Source organism: Caretta caretta, chromosome 13, assembly GCF_965140235.1.
Source record: "Caretta caretta isolate rCarCar2 chromosome 13, rCarCar1.hap1, whole genome shotgun sequence".
Taxonomy (NCBI): domain Eukaryota; kingdom Metazoa; phylum Chordata; order Testudines; family Cheloniidae; genus Caretta; species Caretta caretta.
Genome location: NC_134218.1, coordinates 31,142,131 through 31,163,660, shown reverse-complemented (window position 1 = coordinate 31,163,660; position 21,530 = coordinate 31,142,131). Strand labels below are relative to the sequence as shown.

General features: G+C 55.0%; 1 protein-coding gene across 4 annotated transcripts; it reads right to left on the bottom strand.

Annotated features, from left to right (window-relative positions):
* Positions 1 to 7,281: 7,281 nt before the first annotated feature.
* Positions 7,282 to 21,406, bottom strand: SLA2 (Src like adaptor 2). Of its 4 annotated transcripts, none has more exons than XM_075118854.1 (8): positions 21,050 to 21,406; positions 16,979 to 17,110; positions 14,597 to 14,693; positions 13,783 to 13,869; positions 11,990 to 12,093; positions 9,751 to 9,900; positions 8,768 to 8,900; positions 7,282 to 8,367 (listed from the first exon to the last, which is right to left on the bottom strand). In XM_075118854.1, exons 2-8 carry the CDS (start codon positions 17,064 to 17,066, stop codon positions 8,229 to 8,231), a joined length of 798 nt encoding a protein of 265 aa, XP_074974955.1. In that variant the 5' UTR covers positions 17,067 to 17,110; positions 21,050 to 21,406; the 3' UTR covers positions 7,282 to 8,228. The 4 variants fall into 4 exon arrangements, with proteins under 4 accessions (XP_074974955.1, XP_048676595.1, XP_074974954.1 ...); XM_048820638.2 differs by having other exon boundaries at positions 16,979 to 17,129; positions 21,050 to 21,405; XM_075118853.1 differs by lacking the exon at positions 21,050 to 21,406 and adding an exon at positions 20,723 to 20,979 and having other exon boundaries at positions 16,979 to 17,129.
* Positions 21,407 to 21,530: the final 124 nt, after the last annotated feature.

Sequence of the window (21,530 nt, the reverse complement as noted above, 5' to 3'; positions counted from 1 at the left end):
CCTATAACACTTTTCCTTTTTAACAGTTTCACAATGTTCAACTGCTTAATTCCCTCCAGCCTCTGCAGAGTTAACTTCTCACTCTCTTTCCTTAAATAACTGGCGTATCTCCCAAAATGATACCTTCATTAGCTCAGATTTCACCATTGCAAGTATTGTCCCAGGGATCTGAAATTCCCATGCGTGTACTTACTTTTTTTCTTACTCTTGCCACTATGCCCTCAGGGCTTCCAACCTGTTTTCCAATTTTTTTTATCTGTTGCCTGCCTGCTTGTCTGGGCCTGATCCTGCTTTCCTCACTGAACCGTCCCTTTTCATGGACACCAGGCTTTGTTCCACTACCAATTTAGCAAGGAGGGTGGGCTCCTCAACTAGCCGCCACCCCTCCTGGTCCCTTTCCTTAAACATTTCTTTCAAAATTGTGAAATCACCACAGTATCACTCACAAAAAATACTACACTGCCCAAACTCCTATATCCTTCAGAGTTTGGTTTAACAGAGCAAGCTCTGTTTTAAAGGAGTAATCTCTTGAACAAAGTATCGTCTTTGGATTGCTTCCTTTTAAACGTTTCTTACACGGGTGCTACCACTATTTGCCTACACTCCTATGTCCTTCAGAGTTGGGTCTCACATAGAAAATACTGTCTGAACATATTACTTTATTAATCTCTTTTACCTTTATAACTCTTCCATGCCCACGTGCATGTTGGGACTTACACAACACAAAAGTTTATACCCACTAAAAATAACTCTGCCTGACAGGGGAAACGCTAAGCCCCCCACCTTTGGGCTTGATCCTGCTATGACCAAGGGTATATTCACCTATGCAGTTTTTCCCCAACAGACGGATTGGAGCGAGGACTCTAACCCTCCCCCTATTGCCCAGCACTTCTATGGCCGGGGGTGTGCACACCTGAATGATCAATCACTTTATACATATGCAAAAAGAAAAGGAGTACTTGTGGCACCTTAGAGACTAACCAATAGTTGATAGATTTCCACTCCATACGGCTAAATGCAGTGCCTTGCATAATGACAGGTTTCAGAGGAACAGCCGTGTTAGTCTGTATTCGCAAAAAGAAAAGGAGTACTTGTACTCCTTTTCTTTTTGCGAATACAGACTAACACGGCTGTTCCTCTGAAACCTGTCTTTATACATATGGTATACCTTTTAGCAATATTTAAAAGCATTTTCAACGATCACAGTGCATGTCTTCCCCCTTTCGCAATTCTCCACCAAAAATGTTACACTTATAAGAAACACATGGGATCTTTTTCAGGGAAAAGGCAATACGCTATGTTTATTGAAAATACAACAGTTAGCATATGCATTCAATCACACACACACAGAGTCCTGCAGATGGTCTTATAGTTACCAGTCTGTCGTAGCTCGAGTCAATCTAATGGCCAGTTAGATTGAGCATGAGTGAGGAGCTGGGCTCTCTTGGTCCCGATCCAATGCTCTGAGGCTTTGCAGGACTAAAACCCAGAGTTCTGTGGCAAAACACCCCAGCTTTATACTTGTAAATTCCCACTTTAGTCTATGGATTTTGCAATATCATTCTGTAATCTTTAATCCTTAAATGGTGTTAATCTTGGGGTTTTCCGCTGTTATCTCTTATTTGTTGTCTTGCCTTCAGGGGTGTTTGCCTCACCTCTGAGGTTGTCAATGCTGCAAACTCGTTTAACATCAGATACAATTGATGTTTTCTGATTGTTTCCTGCTGTCTCTCCAAGTCTCTCACTTCTTCTTGACCATCTGGACATTTGTGATGTCATGCACACATCCTTTACTCACACCAAACAAGTTTACAGAGAATTTCAGACAGGATTACATTTTAGAAAGGGTTATATGGTTACTAAAGGGTTTACAAAAGAATCTTGCACAACTTCATTTGCAAGGCAGATAAGAAACAAGACCTTATAGTGAATACTATCATGAAAACTTATCCTAAAACAAAAGGTGACCATAATCAGCAATAAGGACTGTTCTGCTCTGTTCCTGCCTTAACATCAGTTCAGAAACAGGCAGCCTGGCTGATGTGTTTTTTCCAGTGACCCAGAGTCTTTCCTTCCTGCTATCCAGTCAGGGTGGCCGGCAGAATACAATCAAATCATATCAGACATCAATACATTTAATGCATGCTACATTATTATCCTTCATTCTAAGTCATACAAAGATAAAATCCTACTACTACAGGCGGCCCCCCTGGGTGTTCACCAAGTGTATGGCAGTCTTGGCAGCCTTCCTCTGCAAACGTTAGGTGCAAGCGTTCGTGTACCTAGACAACTGTCTCATCAAGGCCGAGTCCCAAGTACAGGCTGCAAAGCATGTGTTCCTGGCCAGGCCCACGTTCCACAGTCTGGGACGCATATTGAATGTGCCCAAATCCACACCGTTCCTGACACAGAGAATAGAATTCATAGGGGTTCTCTTGGACTCCACGCAAGCCAGGGCGCTCCTGCCCAAGCCATGCTTCCAAGCACTCACGGACATTATTGAAAACCTTCGCCAGTTTCCCACAATGATGGCCAGAAATTGCATGGAACTATTGGGGCATATGGCAGCCTGCAAATACGTGATCCAGCATGCCAGGTTACAGCTTCGGCCCCTCCAGGTGTGGTTCAAGCAGGTGCACAAGCCAGGCAGTGATAGTTACCCTCCTACCTCGCAGTCTCGAGTCTTTCCGCTGGTGGCTGCTGCCACAAGTGATTTGTGCAAGAGTACCCTTTGCCAACCTGCATCCTACGCTATCGCTGGTCATGGACGCCTTGATGCTTGGTTGGGAGGGCGCACCTGGGCAATATCAGAACCCAGGGCCTATGGTCCCACGCAGAACTATCACTGCATAGCAATGTAAGGGAGCTGAGGGTTTGTCTGGCAGGCCAAGCTTTCCAGGCCCACCTGCAGGCCACATGCGTATCGGTGCTGACGGACAATACTGCAGCGATGTTCTGTATAAACGGGGTGGTGCTCGCTCCTCTTCCCTGTGCCAGGAAGCCCTCAAACTTGGGATTTTTGCATCACCCACTCGATACACCTAGAGGCATCGCACCTTCCGGGAGCGCAACATGAGCTAGCTGACCACCTCAGCTGCTCATTTCACGGTCACGAATGGTCCCTCAGGCCAGACATCATGGTCTTGCTTTTCCAGAGGTGGGGCTCTCCCCACATAGACCTGTTTGCGAGGCAGAGCTACAGGAAGTGTCAGCGGTTCTGCTCTTTCCTGAACCACAGCCTTTCACCTTTCGTAGCTGGGTCGCCTGCTGTATGCGTTTCTGCCCTTCCCTCTCATACACCGAGTCCTCCTTAAGACTCGCTGGGATGGGGCTTCCTTGATCCTCATAGTGCCAGCATGGCCCCGGCAGCACTGGTTCACCGTGATGTTGAACCTCTCCGTGGACAGAACAGTGACGCTTCCTGTGTGCCCGACCCTCATCACACAGGACCACAGCTGTTTGCAACACCCCAGCCTGGAGTCCCTCCACCTCATGGTGTGGAAATTCAGTGGCTGAACCCTCTTGAGCTTCAGTGTTCAGATCCAGTGAGGGAGGTCCTGCCGGGAAGTAGGAAACCCTCCACTCATGCCACGTACCTGGCAAAGTGGAAGCATTTTTCCATCTGGTCTCGGCAAAGGGGAACCGAACCGCAGCTAGCATCAATTCCCCTTATTTTGGACTACCTGTTATACCGTAAGCAGCAGGGGTTGGCAATATCAATGCCAGGAGGAATCTTGCCATTTAGGCAGAATGGCTTAAATCACCTCTTGAAGCCAAACAGAAATCCTTCAAAAACTGGAAATCTGACCCTTGTGAAGCCAATAAGCAGAAGCACAAATTACAGCAGGCGATAGGTCAGAGTGAGATAAGAAGACTAAGATGGATTTTTGAAAAGCAAACAGTGAAAAATTCACGTGTATCAAAAGAAGAACTCCTACAGAAGAATAGGTGGGTGTCTGGGATATCTAAGTTTAAAAGTGCAATTAAGAAAGAGAAGGATGTTTCTGAGAAATGAAATATTTGCATCAGTCTTCACCACAGAGGATGTTCGCAAGATGCTTTCCCCAGGGCTGCTTTTTCTGTAATAAGCATGTAGCAGAAACTGAGGTGAAGTATTAGTGCTGGAATAAACTGGTAATTTAAAAAACCTGAAATCATCACGCCCTGATGGTTACATCTGAGAGTTCTGAAGGAGCCTATCAGAGCTACTTGCAAAACCATATAATCTCACTAAAAAGAGTTACGAGACCAGAGGATTGGTAAGCAACATGAAAAGGCAGATGTGGGATGCAATCATAAAGAATTAATGGATGGCAGCATTATTAATAAAAAGAAAAGGAGGACTTGTGGCACCTTAGAGACTAACCAATTTATTTGAGCATGAGCTTTCGTGAGCTACAGCTCACTTCATCGGATGCATACCGTGGAAACTGCAGCAGACTTTATATACACACAGAGAACATGAAACAATACCTCCTCCCACCCCACTGTCCTGCTGGTAATAGCTTATCTAAAGTGATCATCAGGTTGGGCCATTTCCAGCACAAATCCAGGTTTTCTCACCCCCCACCCCCCCCACACAGATTCACTCTCCTGCTGGTGATAGCCCATCCAAAGTGACAACTCTTTACACAATGTGCATGATAATCAAGTTGGGCCATTTCCTGCGCAAATCCAGGTTCTCTCACCCCCTCACCCCCCTCCCAAAAACCACACACACAAACTCACTATCCTGCTGGTTTGTGTGTGTGGTTTTTGGGAGGGGGATGAGGGGGTGAGAGAACCTGGATTTGCGCAGGAAATGGCCCAACTTGATTATCATGCACATTGTGTAAAGAGTTGTCACTTTGGATGGGCTATCACCAGCAGGAGAGTGAATCTGTGTGGGGGGGGTGGGGGGTGAGAAAACCTGGATTTGTGCTGGAAATGGCCCAACCTGATGATCACTTTAGATAAGCTATTACCAGCAGGACAGTGGGGTGGGAGGAGGTATTGTTTCATGTTCTCTGTGTGTATATAAAGTCTGCTGCAGTTTCCACGGTATGCATCCGATGAAGTGAGCTGTAGCTCACGAAAGCTCATGCTCAAATAAATTGGTTAGTCTCTAAGGTGCCACAAGTCCTCCTTTTCTTTTTGCGAATACAGACTAACATGGCTGTTACTCTGAAACCTAGCATTATTAATGTTAGTCAACGTGGTTTCATGGAAAATAGCTCTTATCAAACAAATGGGGTTTTTGTTAGCTGGTGGATATTCCAATACTTAGATTTACCAAGCCAGCATAAAACAGCTTCTCTAATATTTCCTTGGTTACCCAGAAGTCAACAACACAGTTCCCTTAAAGTGATCCAGCCCCAGGTCTCCATCCAGGTACCTAAGTCAAATATAACAAGGAGTCCGGTGGCACTTAAAGACTAACAGATTTATTTGAGCATAAGTTTTAATGGGTAAAAACCTCACTTCTTCAGCTGCATGGAGTGAAAGTTACAGATGCAGACACAAATATACTGACAGAGAGTTACCTCAAAAGGGGAGAACCAGTGTTGACAGGGCCAGTTCGATCAGGGTGGATGTAGTCCACTCCCAACAATAGATGAGGAGGTGTCAATTCCAGGAGGGGGTCATGGTCGTGTGGGGGGGGTCATCTCCCCAGGGGAGGGAAGGGGCCAGAAAGGGGCGGGGTCAGCTCCATGGGGGAGGGTGGGAAGCTGCGCCATGCAGGGGGGGGGCACAACTCTGCCTGGGAGGGAGGGAGCAGGAGAGGGGTTGTGGGGGGGGGGGGTCATCTCCACACGGGAGGGAGGGACAAAGACAGAAGCTGGGGGGGGGCAGCTTCATGTGGGAGGGAGACAGGGGGATTGGGGAGGAGGGAGGGTGCAGGAGAGGGGTTGGGGGGGGCAACTCCGTGCAGGAAGGAGATGTGCTGGGGGAGCGGGTTCCACACCGGGGCAATATGCTCAGTGCTCTCCTGCCTCTGGCTTTGCCAGGGGGTGGGGGTATCAGAGGGAAGAGGAAGGGCAGGGCGGGTCCGGAGTTCCTGCCTTTGGGGAGGCAGCCCAATTAGCCAGGGCCCCGTGGGCCCATACTGTGAACACACTCTCTGACTGGTCTGAATTTCACCTAGGGTTGCCAAGTGTCTAATTGCTCAAACCCAAACACCCTTGCCCTGCCCTACCTCTGCCCCGCCCCTTCTCTGAGGCCCCGCCCCCACTCACACCATCTTCCCTCCCACCATCACTGGCTCACCCCCACCCTCACTCTCACTCACTTTCACCAGGCTGGGGCAGGTGGTCGGGGGGTTCAGAGTGTGGGAGTGGGCTCCAAGCTAAGCCTGGGGGTTGGGGTGCAGGAGGGGGTGCCAGGTGTGATCTCTGGAAGGGAGTTTGGGTGCAGGAGGGGGCCCACCCCTGGGGTGCGGGAGGGTTTGAGGAGTGCGGGCTCTGGCCAGGTGGTGCTTACTTTGAGTGGCTCCCAGATGCGGCCAGCCTGTCCGGCTGTGTGTGGAGAACCCCTGGCCACCCCTGCGCCTAGAAGCCAGATGTGCCAGCCACTTCTGGGAACTGTGTGGAGCCGGGATAGACAGGGAGCCTGCCTTAGCCCCACTGCACTGCTGGCTGGACTTTTAGCGGCCTATTAAAATCTCACGGATTGGTTGCAGTAGCCACTAGGAGAGTGATTCTGGGAGATGCCCGGCCAAGCCAGGATGGTTGGCAGCCCTAATTGCCCCCAAGAACGTGACCCGGCTCAGCGTCCAGCTCGAAGAGAGCTCCGTAATCCCCAGTATGGGAAACGGCAGCACTGGCTGAGGTCAGCAGGGACCAGGCTGCACCGAGCCTGACTAAGAGCGGGACCAGAAAGCTGGAGGCATACCTGGCTTAAGGGAGCACTTGTGACCTGCCTGATATGGGTTTCTCAATTCTTGACTCTAATGGTTAATGTCAAAACTCTGTCGGATTTTTCTTTTGTCCCAGCCTGGTAGGAAAAGCCCAGGAGCCTGAGGGCTCTGTGGAAGAGAGAGCAACTCCCCGACAACCATAAGGCGAAGGCCTTGGGCTCGCCCTTGCCAGGATCCAGGAGCGAGCGCTTTGCGCAGCCCCTAGCCCAAACCTCAGCCAGTTTTTCACATGCTGATTTTGCATGAAATCAGGAAATGCAGCCTCTACCCAGCGTATTGGATACATTTCATGAGCTAAACTGTGTGAATGTCCTGCCCTGAGGCCATTACCTGCCATGCGGTGGGGGTGGGGTGTGCGGGTGCCATTGCCACACGACACAGCTCAGTTATTCAATATTTGCATTTTATTTCAGTTGACAGAGACAGCCCCGTAGTTGGGGGCCATTTCCTGGCCTCCGGCTCATGGCACCTTTAGTTTCTGAACTGTTTGGGCCGGGCCAGCGTCTTCCAGGGCTGCAGGGCCTGGCTTTAGGGCTTAGGGGAGCTTGTCTCTGCACCAGGTGTGGAGAGAGACGTGTCTTTCGCTGCTGCAGACGCAAGACGACAGGCTGACATCAGACACACGGGAGCGTGCAGTTGGCGATGGCCCCAGCTCTCTGTGCAAACCCTAGCCCTTGCTGATGCTCGGAGGGCCCGTGAGTCCAGAGTCGGCAGAGCTGTGGATGGACCATGCAGGTCAGGACTGAGTGGAGCAGGCTGATTCTGGCCCATCGCTGTCTGTTATATTCAGTGTTAGGCAGGGCCAGTCCGTCACCTTCACTGGCATCGAACTCTCTTACACACAGCACATAACAGGGCCTCTGTGCATTATAATTCACCAAAAACTCCTCTTCCGAGCAAGTCCTTTCCATCTGGCCACTGGACCCAGGGTGCTGGGCCCGGTAAGATGCCCTCAGAGGCTGCCTGCGGGCTGGGATTTCCAGGCAGCAGCTTACTCGGCCAAAGCCGCCAGCACTGGAGGTGAGAGAGTGACCCTGAGCAGCAGGTGCTAGGTTCCTTGTGGCGAGCAGTGGATCCAGGCCCAGCTGGGCCCGAGTCAGACCCAAAGCACCAGGACCTCCCCACCCAACCAGCCACCCAGCTGGGTGGAAGCATGAGACAAGGCCAGCCGGGGGGACAGCTCAGAGCAGCGCTGCTGCAATAAATTACTTTGCAGCAGGGAAATAATTTATATGGTGCGTGTGGGGTGAAAGTCCAGGGGCAAGGGAAGCAGCTTGGGTGGCTGAGACTGCAGCCCCGCAGACCCTGGTGCCATGTGCTGGGTACGGCACCCTCAGGTGCTCTTCCACAGACTGCCCTTCTCCGGGGGCAGCTCTTCTGTCAGAAAGAGGTAGGAGCTGATGGCTTCCCGCAGGCCCAGGCTGACTGGGGACTCCCCCTCTGTGGGCGGAGCCTCCGATAACAGGGCCGAGCTACAGGCAGAAGAGAGGGATGCTTAGGACAGTCACTCTATTCACCAGCAGCCTGGCACCCGCCAGACTTGGCCCTGCCCCCCGCTCTAACCAGTGACCGCATCACTGGCACCAAGGCTAAGCACCAGCCTAGAGGCAGACAGGCCCCAGCCTGAGCTGCTGTGTCCCCTTGTGTCTGGTGGGTCCTTGGAGGCCCCCTCCCTGCTCAGCACCCTGGGGAGCCGTGCACCCAGATGGGCCAGGAGGGCATTGCAGGTCCCCCCACAGCAGGGCTCTCCCCCTCACTCCCCCGCCCCAATGCACAAGGAGGTCTCCACTCCTGCCATCCAAAGAGCCGTGGAGCCGTTCCAACCCCCGCCCGAGTGAGGGGCACCACCCTTTCCTGCCAGCAGCTTCCTACCTGTCGAGCTCCTGCCAGTTGAGAGCCGATTTCTTGATGACCACAGGCGGCGCCAGGTCCTGGGCTGGGGCTCGCACGGCTCCTTGGGTGAAGCACGGCTCCTTGAGGAGGCAGCACAACCCATCCCCGATTTCTGGGGCAGAGACACAGGGAGCATCAGCAATAGTGTCCCATTCACCTGCCCCCGGGGCATGCACACCCTGCGTGCACCCCAGACACACACTCCTCTGCCGGGGTGCCAGCTGCACTGACAGGCCGCCCGGCTGCAGGATGGCGCCCTGCTCACGCCACGGGGCAGCTGGAAATGAGCAGAGCCGGCCCGGGAGCGCTGCTGCTCGGGGTCAAGTAGCGCAGGCTGCTCGTTGCTGTGCGGCTTGGAGCACTCTGCCAAGCGGCGCTGGGCTGCTAGACCACACCCAGCACCCCTGGGCCTGCTTTCAGACACAGCTCTGCAGCCGTGACCCCTGCAAGTCACGCGCACAGTGGGACTGGCTTGGGGCAGCCAGGGAGGAGCATGCAGCCCTCCAAGTACATTGGGGGCAGCGCAGTCAGATGTGGCCAAGTCTGGCTCTGGGCTGCATGCTCCTCCCTGGAGCATGAGCAGTAGGGCCCACGGTGTGGCCCTGCTACTGGGAGGGGGGACGGTACTGAGGGGGTGTTACCAACCCAGGGCACTTTCGCCTGCTCCAAGCAGCACCATCCCTAAAGACAAGGGCCTATTCCTGGATTCATGGCGCCCCTGCCCCCCACCCCAATAAAATGGGGCTAAGAGCCCAGGCTGCGGAGGAATTGGGGAGCTGGGGGCTGCCACCCCAGTCCCTGCGCTCAGGCTGGCCTGGGGCAAGGTTGGCACCCCGAGCTCCTTGGTGAATCTCCCTTTCTCCCCCCACCACAGCGTCCGTGGGGGCCTGCAGGCCCCGGGCTGCGCACATTGACGGCCGCTTCCCACTGGGGCAGGGGCTCGTTAGAACCTGGGCTGTTACCAGAGTAATAGTCCACCAGCGCCTGCAGGCTGGGGAAGGTGAGGCGTGGGGCGATGTAGAGCCAGCTGTTCTCCAGGCGGTTGATGCGATAGTGTTTGACAGAGTCCCAGGAGGAGTGGTTGGTGTGCCTGACCGACAAGGAGTAGCAGCCTGCAAGGGGAGCAGTCATGACCCAGTGCCCTGGCTCCAGCACACTGCCACGGCCGGGGACACGGCTCGGAGTTGGGGCAGGGGCCTCCTGCCACACCAGCACGTCAGCTTCATTGCAACTGCACTGGACCCAACCCCATGGCAGCAGGCCCCAGCCCGAGCAGCCTCTGGGGGTTAGGACCATTCAGATTAGGGTGGAGCCCTGTGTTTGTGCTCAACACTGAACGCTGATTGGTGCGGGGAACAGACTTATTGGGCACATCAGCCAATTGACAGCAGCAAAATGGGATTTTCACAAGCTGGGGTCTGACTGGCCCATGTTCTGCACCACAAGCCAAGCTGATCAGTTGCTGGACAGCCATGGGGCTGATGGCCTAGATAGGCTTTGCCGCCCTTACGCCTCCCCTCCCTCTTGCCCCCACATCAGGCAAAGTGTGAGATCCCCTTGTCCTTGGAATACCTGCTCCAGAGTGCCTGAGCCTGGGGCCCAGAGCCAGCCAGCTGCCTGGCCTGGGCTGTATGCTTAGCCCAGGGAGCCCTGCCTGCGGGAAGCACACTTGCACACTGGCCAGCCCGGTGGTGGGGTCGCTTTCCTGTCACGGCATGCACAGCAAGGTTTTCAGTTCCTAAGCTGGTAACTGAATGCTGCAGGAAGCTTTCTGCCTGGGGGCAGTGGGGGGAGGGAAGTGTGACACAAACCCAGTGTACTCAGGAAACCGCTGGGCTTGTCAGCAAGCTAAAGCTGCAGGTGCGAGTGATTGGAGATAAGGCCACTGCACTACACATTGCCGTCATGTGCACCGCAGATGAGGCTGGAGGCCTCAGTAAATAACACATTGAATTCAGCCCTTGAAACCGTTGCTTCTCTGGCCCGAGGTAGGGATCTTCCTACCATGAGTGGCCCTGGGGAAGGCAGCAGGAGCTGTGAGTACGACACGCAGCAGCTGATGTGTGCAGGGGCAGGCTTCCACTTCCAAAGAGCTTGTGCTTTAGTATCCAGTGCTTCCCTTGGGCCAGCTGGGACCGAACCATCCTGGGCTGCTCTGCCCGGGCCTGACTCAGCTCTGCCCTGCTGGGCTGTCACTACACAGACCTAGCGCTTTGGCATAGTGGCCAGTGCGGGCAGAAAGCCAGCCCCTGCCTTGGATCACCATGATCGACTTAGCAGGCCTTTTAGGGAAAGGTTCAGGTCCAGTTCTGGGCCCCAGCCCTGCTCCACGAGCTCCGAGGGGGAGCTAACATTTTAAGGGGGCCCAGGATTGTCAGTGAAATCTTTGCTTGTGCCCTGGGGCTGCTCTAAGTTATGCTGGGGCCATTTCAGCCCCAGTCCGCTGCAGGAGCGCAGACCTGGAAAGGCACCAACATCACACCTGAGAGCAGGGATCTGACCTCAGTGGAAACAGGTGTGCAGCTGCCTTGCAGAGCCATGCCCCACCAAACAGCCGCCGCAACGGGTGAACTTCCCCTCACACCAGCCCTCCCTTTCGCATGCAGCCCCAAGCAGCGAGCAGCAAAGGCCCACCCCCGGGCTCTGTGCTCCCACAGGGGTGTGGGGGGGCCAGTTTGGCGGCTGTGTGTATCAACGAGCAGCCTTTTAGCAGCAATTCCGACAGTAGCTGCGGCTCTCATGCACTTGGGCCCTGAGAGCCCTTTGCCCCATCTCTGTCATTCCCTACAAGAGTGGCCAGGCGCCTTCTGGGGAGAGGCAATGATGGGCTGGGGGTGCGTAGCAATTCCCTGCTCAGGCGCCAGGCTGTGCCCAAAAACAGGCACCAGCCCAGGCTAGACTCTGTCCTGAGCCATGCTGACGGCAACAGCCCAGAAATCTCCGTGACCCTGGAGCCCTTCCCCCGTCAGGGACAGCCTGGGCATGGCAGGAGGCACTGTGGGGTGAGCTCTGAGGCTGGAACACTGCCCAAATGTGAGGCTGGCAGCCTCAGGGTGGGCATGTGGGTGGGGCAGTGCCCAGGCATCTCGCTGCAGGGCTCCTGCTCACTAAGAGGAACCAGCCCCATGGTTCCTGGCCCTTGTGCTCCAGCCCGGCAGGCAGGTGGAGGGCTCTTGGCAGCAGCTCTGTGAAGTTACTTACCTTGCCTGGTCTGGCTCTCTCGGATCAGAAAGGAACCGCTGCGGTTGCACGGCAGAAGCAGCAGCTCCTCAGCTTTCTCCCGGCTAACACCCTCGTACAGCCACCTGGCAGCAATGACAGGACGCTGAGCACCGGGGATTGGCAGCAGGCAGCCCCACTCCTACGCCATCCCAGCGCCCCGCCCTACTGCGGAGCTGCCCTCCAGGGCAGGCAGGGCTCAGCCCTCCCCCACTATGAGGACAGCCCTGCCTTGGCAGGGGACGGACTGCAGGGTAGACTGCGTGGTCCCATTCCTGGCTCCCACCCGAGCCACATGTTCCCCGGGGCCCAGACTCATGGCCAGGCTGTTCGTTACACTTGGCCTTGGCTTCCTCTGGGGGGAATCTCACCGTGGGATGACTTCACCCGGCAGCGCAAGGCAGCTGCCTCCCGGCTGGACCGGCTACACTGGCTGATGGCACACAGCAACACCGCGTGGGCTTGGAGACCGGCAGCGAAAAGCAACACTGCCAGGAAGGGGAATGTAGGAAGGCCGACAGGCCAGGCCAGCACTGTTACACCTCCCCTGCACACAGGAACCCCAAGGTGCCTTCCATGCCCACACGCGGTCAGGACTCAATGGCCCAGTGGCCAGGGCGTAACATGGTCTCCAGGAAGTTAACTACGGCATTCAGACCAGCCAAGAACCCAACTCATCAGGCTGCGTCTTCCTGGAGCGCCGGCCCCGGCCCCCTGTCAGCACCACACAGCCCCCGGCACCATGCTGAGGCTTCACAACACCACTGCCATGGTACAAACGCCAAAGCGTGCTCTGGAGAATCGCCGCAAAGGGGCCGGGAGCAGGGCCGACTGGCTTGACGCTGGTTTTGCCTCCTGTGGGGCCCGTGTTCTGCATTTCAGCCCCAGCTCTGTTCAAAGGAGCAGGAGACAATAGCTGGGGGGAGGGGAGAGGAAGCTGTGGCTCAGCGGGTGTCGCTCAGGGGGTCTCAGCTGCATCAGGAAGCCTGTGGGGGCACGTGCAGCTCCCTGCCACCTGCGTAGCAGAGTTTGCCGCATGCTCAGCTCTAGGGCTGCCTGTGCTTCACCTGGAGCCCGACCCCCTCCACCACATCCCAGCTGACCCTCCGACAGCCGCTGGGTGGCCCCTGCATGCGCCAGCCTCACTCCGGGGACAGCTCCGGGGACCCATCTCAGCCCCCCATGCCCTGAGCCCATTGCAGGGATGGGAGGGGTGGCCTGGAGCATTGGGGCTGCCTCCCCTCCTCCCTAGCTCTGCATCCGTGAGGCACCTAGGTGGGGCTCTGGGCCCCAGCACTGCCTGAGTGCACTGAGCCCATGGGTACCTACGGCCTGCAGAGCCCCAGGTCTTATTGGAAAACCCAGGAAGTGGGTGAGCGCAAGCCCACCCACTGCTAAAGGCCCCTCCACCAGCCTAGCAGGAGGGACCACTGGACCCGGGGACCAACTGATTACAGGGGACAACTAATGAAAAACAGGGACCGGAGCGAGGGTCAGAGGTTCAAAATGAGGATACCGGATGAGGACACCGAGCAGAGGTGTTCCAGCCCTGCTGCCTGTCTGGCACAGTCCCGCGGGGTGACTCACCCTGCCTGCAAACAGCCAGAGTAACGTTACTCTCCTGTGCATTCCCACCGCACCTGCCTGCATGGGAGTGTTTGCGGGAGTGCCTTCCTGTGTCTCTGCATCATCCGGCTCCAGGAGCCCTGGCCCCGCACTGCTGTGATACGGCACTAAACAACAGCACTGATAACGCCAGGCCCGTGGGCTCCTACCTGTGCCACACCTTCGCCACGTGGCTGCTGGGGACTGAACACTCCTTGCCGGTGGCTAGCGACACCACGTTCCACCATTCCCCATCCCTGTAAGAGAGAAGCGTTTCCAGGAATGCCACGGCCACTTGCCTCCAACCAAGGCCCCTGGCTGGGCTGTGCTGGTAGCCCCGTAGCTCCTTGCATTGGTTGACCCCCTCCCCCTCCAACGTACAGCCAGCCATCTCAGCCCACTGAGCTCACCAAGGGCCTCTTTGTTGCTGTGTCCTGAGTTTCTGAGGGCTCCTGAAATCAAAGCACTGGGGCTCGATTCCATGGGAGCTTGAAACGTGCCTGCAGGGCACAGCTCCCCACACAGCCAGACGCCGTTCCCGTGGGGCACGAGGCTTGCCGGGAGCCAGGAATGGGTCAGCAGAGGCTGCTCCCCTGTGACGGCTCCGCGTCCTGGCACCTGACAGAGAGCAGAGCCCCGTGTGAGACCCAGGCCAGAGGCAGGCTCCAGCACATGTCCCTGCAGGCAGGATTGCAGGGCATGGGAAATACATGACAAGAGCCTCTCCTAGGGTGCCCCAGAGCCTGGGGAAGCCAGAGGCTGTAGCACTGGCTGCTGTGGCCATGTTTTGAGAGGCCATGCATCTCTGGGGGGGGCAGAGCCCCTATGTGCCAACCTGGTTCAGCCTGGCACAGTATAATGAGGGCTCAGGCACAGCCTGGTCAGCACCCCAGTGTCGGGGAGGCCTCAGTCTCCTGTCTGGCCCCTGGGGTGGCACTTGGGGCTTAGCCCTGGGCAGCCAGGCTGCTCCCATGTGGGACTTACTCAGAGAGGACGTTCAGCTGCTCTCCTGGTCTCAGGATGGTCTCCACCCCACCCGCGGGGAAAGAGCACAAGGCAACTGCCACGTAGCTGTTCAGACCTGCGGAGAGACCATAGCACCTCAGAGCACAGCACTGCCCTTCCCCACCCACGGGGGCACGCCCGTGGCCTGGCGAGAGGGGCAGAGCAGTGCCGGGGTGAGCAGGCCCGTGGCTCTCAGCGGGTGCCCAGAGAAGGGGTATGTACAGGAACGGCCTTTGTGGTGTGTTGACTCTTGTGGGAGGTCGTGTTTTCTTTTGAGCCCCAGATCCCAGAGCCAGGGGTGCTGGAGAATCGGGGCTTTCAGGAAAAAGAGTCAGTGGCCAGCCCCAAAATCCAGAAAGCACGGCCCCAAAGCCGGAGAGTGCAACCTCCCGCAAGCCAGAGAGCGCGACCCCAGAAGCCGGAGAGGGCAACCCCGCAAGCCAGAGAGTGCAGCCCTGAAGCTGGAGTGCACCCCCTCCCCCAAGCCAGAGAGCATGGTCCCTCCCACCTCAGAAAGTTACAGACAAAGACATCCCCCCACCCAACTATTAGGATTTTTTTTTAAATTGAAAGATTTTAAGCCAATCTCATGCTTTTTTGGAGCCTGGCTGTGAGGTTTGCGTGCGTGAGGCCAGCAGCACAGCACTAGCCCCCACTGCAGGGGTCTTGCTCGGATTTATACCCCGCACCCATGCAACCTCAGTGGGGGGTGAGTCAGCCTCATGCTCAGCCCCTTGCGTTTGACACTGTGGGACTTGCCCAGTTGCAGGGGCTATAGATGACCACTGGATGGCACTGTGCTGGGTCAGGGTTTCTCGCAGTGCTGGGGGAAGAGTGGGATGTCTGCTCTGCACTGTACAGTACTTCCCCAGAGGCCTTGGTTCCAGGCCCAGCCAGCCACGAGTCACTCGGGTTTTGCTCATGCCCATGAGTTCATAGAATCATAGAATATCAGAGTTGGAAGGGACCTCAGGAGGCCATCTAGTGCAACCCTCTGCTCAGAGCAGGATCAACCCCAACTAAACCATCCCAGCCAGGGCTTTGTCAAGCCTGACCTTAAAAACCTCTAAGGAAGGAGATTCCACCACCTCCCTAGGTAACGCATTCCAGTGTTTCACCACCCTCTTAGTGAAATAGCGTTTCCTAATATCCAACCTAGACCTCCCCCACTGCAACTTGAGACCATTACTCCTTGTTCCTTCATCTGCTACCACTGAGAACAGTCTAGAGCCAACCTCTTTGGAACCCCCTTCAAGTAGTTGAAGACTGCTATCAAGTCCCCCCTCACTCTTCTCTTCTGCAGACTAAATCATCCCAGTTCCCTCAGCCTCTTCTCGTAAATCATGTGTCCCATCTCCCTGATCATTTTCGTTGCCCTCCGCTGGACTCTCTCCAATGTGTCCACAACCTTTCTGTAGCTGAGGCCCCAAAACTGGACGCAGACTCCAGACGTGCCCTCACCCGTGCTGAAGAGAGGGGGAATAGAATTGCCTGTTTGGAGCACAGCCTGGATTACTGGAGCAGGTTGGCTCAGCTGAAGCCAAGCCCCCCAGTGCCTCAGGTGCTCTCAGACCCCGCTGGGAAAGCCAAGAACCAGCCTGTTTTCTGCTCCCGCTCTGCCTGTGGGCCATGCTGACAGGCTCTGCATGCTCCTGCCAGCCGAGCTCTCCCGGGGCACTCCCTGGCTCAGACACAGGGCCCCAGTGCAAACGGGGCAGGAGTCGTGTGAAATGCAACCCTCGTTCTGTGCACGGAGAGGTGCCGGACTTTCCTGCCAGCCTCACTCCTCCCAGACTGAGCCTGTGCTGGGTGCCTCAGTGCTAGGCCAGAGCAGGCGGATGGACACTGTTGGGCTCCTAGCAAAGGACACCCCGTAAGTGCGCAGCAGCACAGGGAGGGAAGAGGAGCCTTGTGCAAACCAGCCAGGAGAAACGAGGTCACTGGTTCCCCAGGGGCCTGCAGCCTTGGCATCTTGCCAGTCGTTCCCCACGGTAAAGACAACTGCTCGGTGCCCTGTCCTGCTCCTCCATGCTGGAGAAGCCGGGTCTGGCCATTGGGCAGCCAGGCCCCTGCCCCCCTCGCTGCTGGAGGATATGGCAGGGTCTCTGGCGGCTTTGAACAGTGATGCTGCACAGGCTGGAACCTGAGTCACGCATGTCCTACCGGCAACGGAAGAGGCTGATTCCTAGGGCTCTGTGCTGAGCCAGCAGGCAGGGCGCGACGGCAGGGTAGGCATAGAGCAGAAGGGGGACTGCAGTGCCCCAGTGGACGGATGCAGGATAGGGCTGTTCTGCACAGGCTGGGAACTCCGAGCTCACGTCTCACTGCTGCTCAGGGCTGCAAAGGGGCCATGAGTCCTACCTGTCTGCACGGGGGCAGTGGTCTGCATGGCAGCAGCTGGGCTGGACTGAATGACAAGCTGCTTCGTCCTGCTGGGCAAACTTCCCATCACTCCTGGGCACCAGCGGGGCCTCAGCAAACAGCTCTGACCTTCTGCAGCAGGGAGAGAAAGCTGAAAAACCAAGGGACGGCTCAATGCTTGAGCTCGTGGGCTGCTGCCTGCCCTGCTCCCTGTCCACCCCTGGTCTTGGGGGATCCCGGGCTGCCACCCCACACTGAGGGCTGCCCAGGGCACCCTGCTGCCCCTCAGTGAGGCTTTCAAATGGCCGACTGTCTCCCAGAGCCACATCCTGCTGGGGTGGGCGAGGGGCGTCCTTAGGATTTATGGGGCCCTACACAGTATTATTAAATGGGTGCCCCTATGCCCGATGGCAGCCTGAGCTCGCAGCCCGGAGGGGGGGGGGTGAGGAGGGATGAGACAGCAAAGGCTAACGAAATGCCCGGCCCGCCTCACGGTGACAGAGTCACAGCTCCCCGCAGAGACACCCCCCCCCCGTACCCTCTGCCTCACGCAGAATGGACATGCAGAAGGTACCTAATTAAAAGCACTAAAAAGATCTAAGGGTGGCAATTTTGCAATAGAAAAGCTTCAAAAACAGACTCCAACGAGAAACTGCTGAGCTTAAATTAATATGCAAACTAGATACCACTAACTTGGGTTTGAATAGAGATTGGAAGTGGCTGGGTTATTACACTTATTGAAACTATTTCCTTAAGTTAAAAGAAAAGGAGTACTTGTGGCACCTTAGAGACTAACCAATTTATTTGAGCATGAGCTTTCGTGAGCTACAGCTGTTAGTCTCTAAGGTGCCACAAGTCCTCCTTTTCTTTTTGCGAATACAGACTAACACGGCTGTTCCTCTGAAACCTGTCCTTAAGTTAAGTATCCTCACAGCTTCTTGTCAACTGTCTAAATGGGCCATCTTGATTATCACCACAAAAGTTTTTTTTTTCCTGCTGATAATAGCTCATCTTAACTAATTAGCCTCTCAGAGTTTGTGTGGTAACTTCCAACTTATCTGTACGTGTGTGTGTGTGTATATATATGTTCCATCTGATGAAGTGGGCTGTAGCCCACGAAAGCTTATGCTCTAATAAATTTGTTAGTCTCAAAGGTGCCACAAGTACTCCTGTTCTTTTTAAAAAATGTTTCCAAAGATTTTAGGCATAACAAAGGGTTTTATATCTTACTAAAAGGTACTGATTTTGCCGGAGGGTTCTCTTAAAACTGGTTCATCAGATAGAAGTAAAGAAAGGGAAGCTTTCCAGCTATCTGGAAGGAAAGGGGTGTTGTCCCTTTAAAAAGAAAAGGAGTACTTGTGGCACCTTAGAGACTAACCAATTTATTTGAGCATGAGCTTTCGTGAGCTACAGCTCACTTCAAAGTGAGCTGTAGCTCACGAAAGCTCATGCTCAAATAAATTGGTTAGTCTCTAAGGTGCCACAAGTACTCCTTTTCTTTTTGCGAATACAGACTAACACGGCTGTTCCTCTGAAACTTGTCCCTTTAAAGGCTCTCTTCAATGTGGGGAGGGGGAAGGGAAAGGGGGTGAAGGGAAAAAGGGATAGACAGAAAGGACAGGAAGACTTTGGAAGCATTTTTTTTTACTATAGTAATTAAAATATGTATTTTAGATAAGGGTGGTCTTTGAAGGATTTATTTAAAAAACTCTTATGTCTGAAGATCCAAGCATTTAAGGCTAAAGATGATTGTGCATCTAAAAATCTATGCAAGGATTTTTTAGGGATGTGATTTTATAATCTTCACCAACACACTAATGAAATATTTTTAAAGAAAATGTTAAACTAAGGTCCTGTAGACTGACATGTTCTGAGTAAATATTACAGTCATGCACAACTGTTTTTGTCAGAAAGAAAAGGAGTACTTGTGGCACCTTAGAGACTAACCAATTTATTTGAGCATGAGCTTTCGTGAGCCACAGCTCACTTCATCAGATGTTTACCGTGGAAACTGCAGCAGACTTTATATACACACAGAAATCATGAAACAATGATTTCTGTGTGTATATAAAGTCTGCTGCAGTTTCCACGGTAAACATCTGATGAAGTGAGCTGTGGCTCACGAAAGCTCATGCTCAAATAAATTGGTTAGTCTCTAAGGTGCCACAAGTACTCCTTTTCTTTTTGCGAATACAGACTAACACGGCTGTTCCTCTGAAACCTGTTTTTGTCAGTAAATTCAGAAACTGACAGTATATACCCAGGGGTTGGCAAATGCCTGTTAAATGGCTTCATTACCCCTTGAATGGCTCTTTAACAGTTTCAGTGGTGTGCTAATAGGTCTGGCATCTGGAGGCTTTTTCACTTTTAACTACTAGATCCCCTCCCAAGGAAGACACCAGGCTGCAGCAGTGGGAACAGGGCTAGGAAAGCCAGGAGGGTGGACACTAAGACTCAGTGCTCAAATAAATTGGTTAGTCTCTAAGGTGCCACAAGTCCTCCTTTTCTTTTTGCGAATACAGACTAACACGGCTGTTACTCTGAAACCTGTCACTAAGACTCAGTGGTGCCCCAAATTTGCAGGTGCCCTACGCGGCTGCGTATGTTGCCTATGCCTGAGGACAGCCCTGGGGTGGGCCATGCCCTGAGCTCTGTGCAGCCAGGTCTACATGGCATGACAGACGGTGGCCTGCTGGGGCTGGCTGCTCACCTTGGCTATTCACACACACCCGCCCATACAACCCCCCGCTCATTGGTGCGTTAGCCTCGGCGATGTTTATAAAATGGCCCCATTTGGCTGTTATGTGTTGTGCCCTGGGCTCCAGATGTCCTCTGGGCAACAGGTCTACTGGGCCCTCTGGACACTGGGCCAACAGGGCCTGCGGAGCCTTGTTTGGGTGGTTTTCTGTGTCGTTGCTCTTGGTTTAACCTGCAGCCCAGGTGCTGCACTGGGGCTGTTGAGTGGGGTTAACCAGCCCCAGCGTGTCGCAGCCTGGGTGGGCTTGGGAACACTCCGAGCCCAAAGGCTCCTGCTGCAACACAAAGGGGAACTGGGGGCTTATGGCAGTAGGGCATCGCCCCAGAGTCATGCCAGGGAAGAGTTTGACGTATCTGGACAGGGCCTCCCGCATTAACTTGGTCAGGGACGCCACAGCCCCACTGAGGCAGGCAGGCTGCGAGGTCAGGGCAGCTGGCTGGTGGGGAGAGCCGTATGAAACGGCCAGCACTGCATTCGCCCCTCCTAATGAGACCCAAGGGAATGGCTCAGGGCAGTGATCACAGGCACGAGATCTCCATGGCACCCAAGAGCACCCCAGGATCCTGCCTGTCTGTGGTCATTGAAGATCCCAGAGTAATTCTTACAAGAGAGGGCTGGTGACCAACTGCCACTGTGGGGGTCTAGGCCCTGTGTAGCTAACTGTCCCCCACTCCCGGCAGTGGCAGCTGGCCATGGCAGGCCACTTTGTCCTGGTGCCTGTGCACCAGAACCACCATTTAGCCCCTCAGGACATCGATTTCCCCTGCTGCCACCCCCCCCCCTTCACCTCCAGTGCCAAACTGGCGTGTGGTGGTGCTGAAAGTTTTTAGATGGCTGCTGCACTACACCCCAGAGGTGGCTGCATTTCAGTGGTGGGTGAAATGACCCCAACCTTACAGGGAGGGCTGTGAGCCTTAGTTCATCGCTGTTTGTAAAGGGCTTTGAGCGCCTGGGCTGAATGGGACAAGCACGTTATCACAGCGTACCATCGCACAGTCACGGCTCCCCCCGTTTCCTCTGGCACAGCTCCGGACCTCCGGCAAATGGGTTCCAACACGGCTACAGCAACTGAGCAGGGCACGTGTTGGCCCTGCTGCCCTGAGGAAGGGGCCTGGCGTGAGGGCTGACCAGCCTGCAGCTGCACGCTTTCCTTCCTTCCTCCTTAGGGCATCTGACAGCAGGTGGGAGGCAGGGTATTCAGAGCACCGTCTTCATTACATGCAGCCCATCAGCTCAGAACAGGCCCCTGGACCAGAGCTCGCCAGCCCCCAACAGCCCCCGCTTCCCCCAGCAGAAAAACTTGTCCCGCTTACTTGACTCTCATCTCAACGAAGACGCGACGGGGCTCCTCAGAGCTTGGCAGATGCTGTGCTGAGTCTGCAGTGGCGCCCCTCCTGCTACGGCAGGCTGCCTAGGGCAGGAGTCACTCCAGTGCTGGGCAAAATCCACCTGCACACAGGGAGGCACTAGGATTCCTCTGAGCCCACCACTGCAGGCTCTCCCAGCTGCTGGATTATGCTGTTCAGAACCCCCCTGGCAGCAAGCCTGTGTCGCTCTCCTAGGTGCCGCTGTCCTCTGGTACTAGAAACTTCTGCGTAGCTTATTGCTGAGCATGAGTGTGAGGTGGGCGACCCGACCACATTTCCTGTGATGTGCGCAAGTGCTGGAGAGGAGGCTGGCGTGCTCATTTCTGTTTCTGCTCAGAGAGCAGCTGCTTACAGCATCCTGTTTCCATGGGGCAGGTGTCCCTGTGAATGGGACCAGACCCATATCTGCTGATGCTGGCTGGGGGTA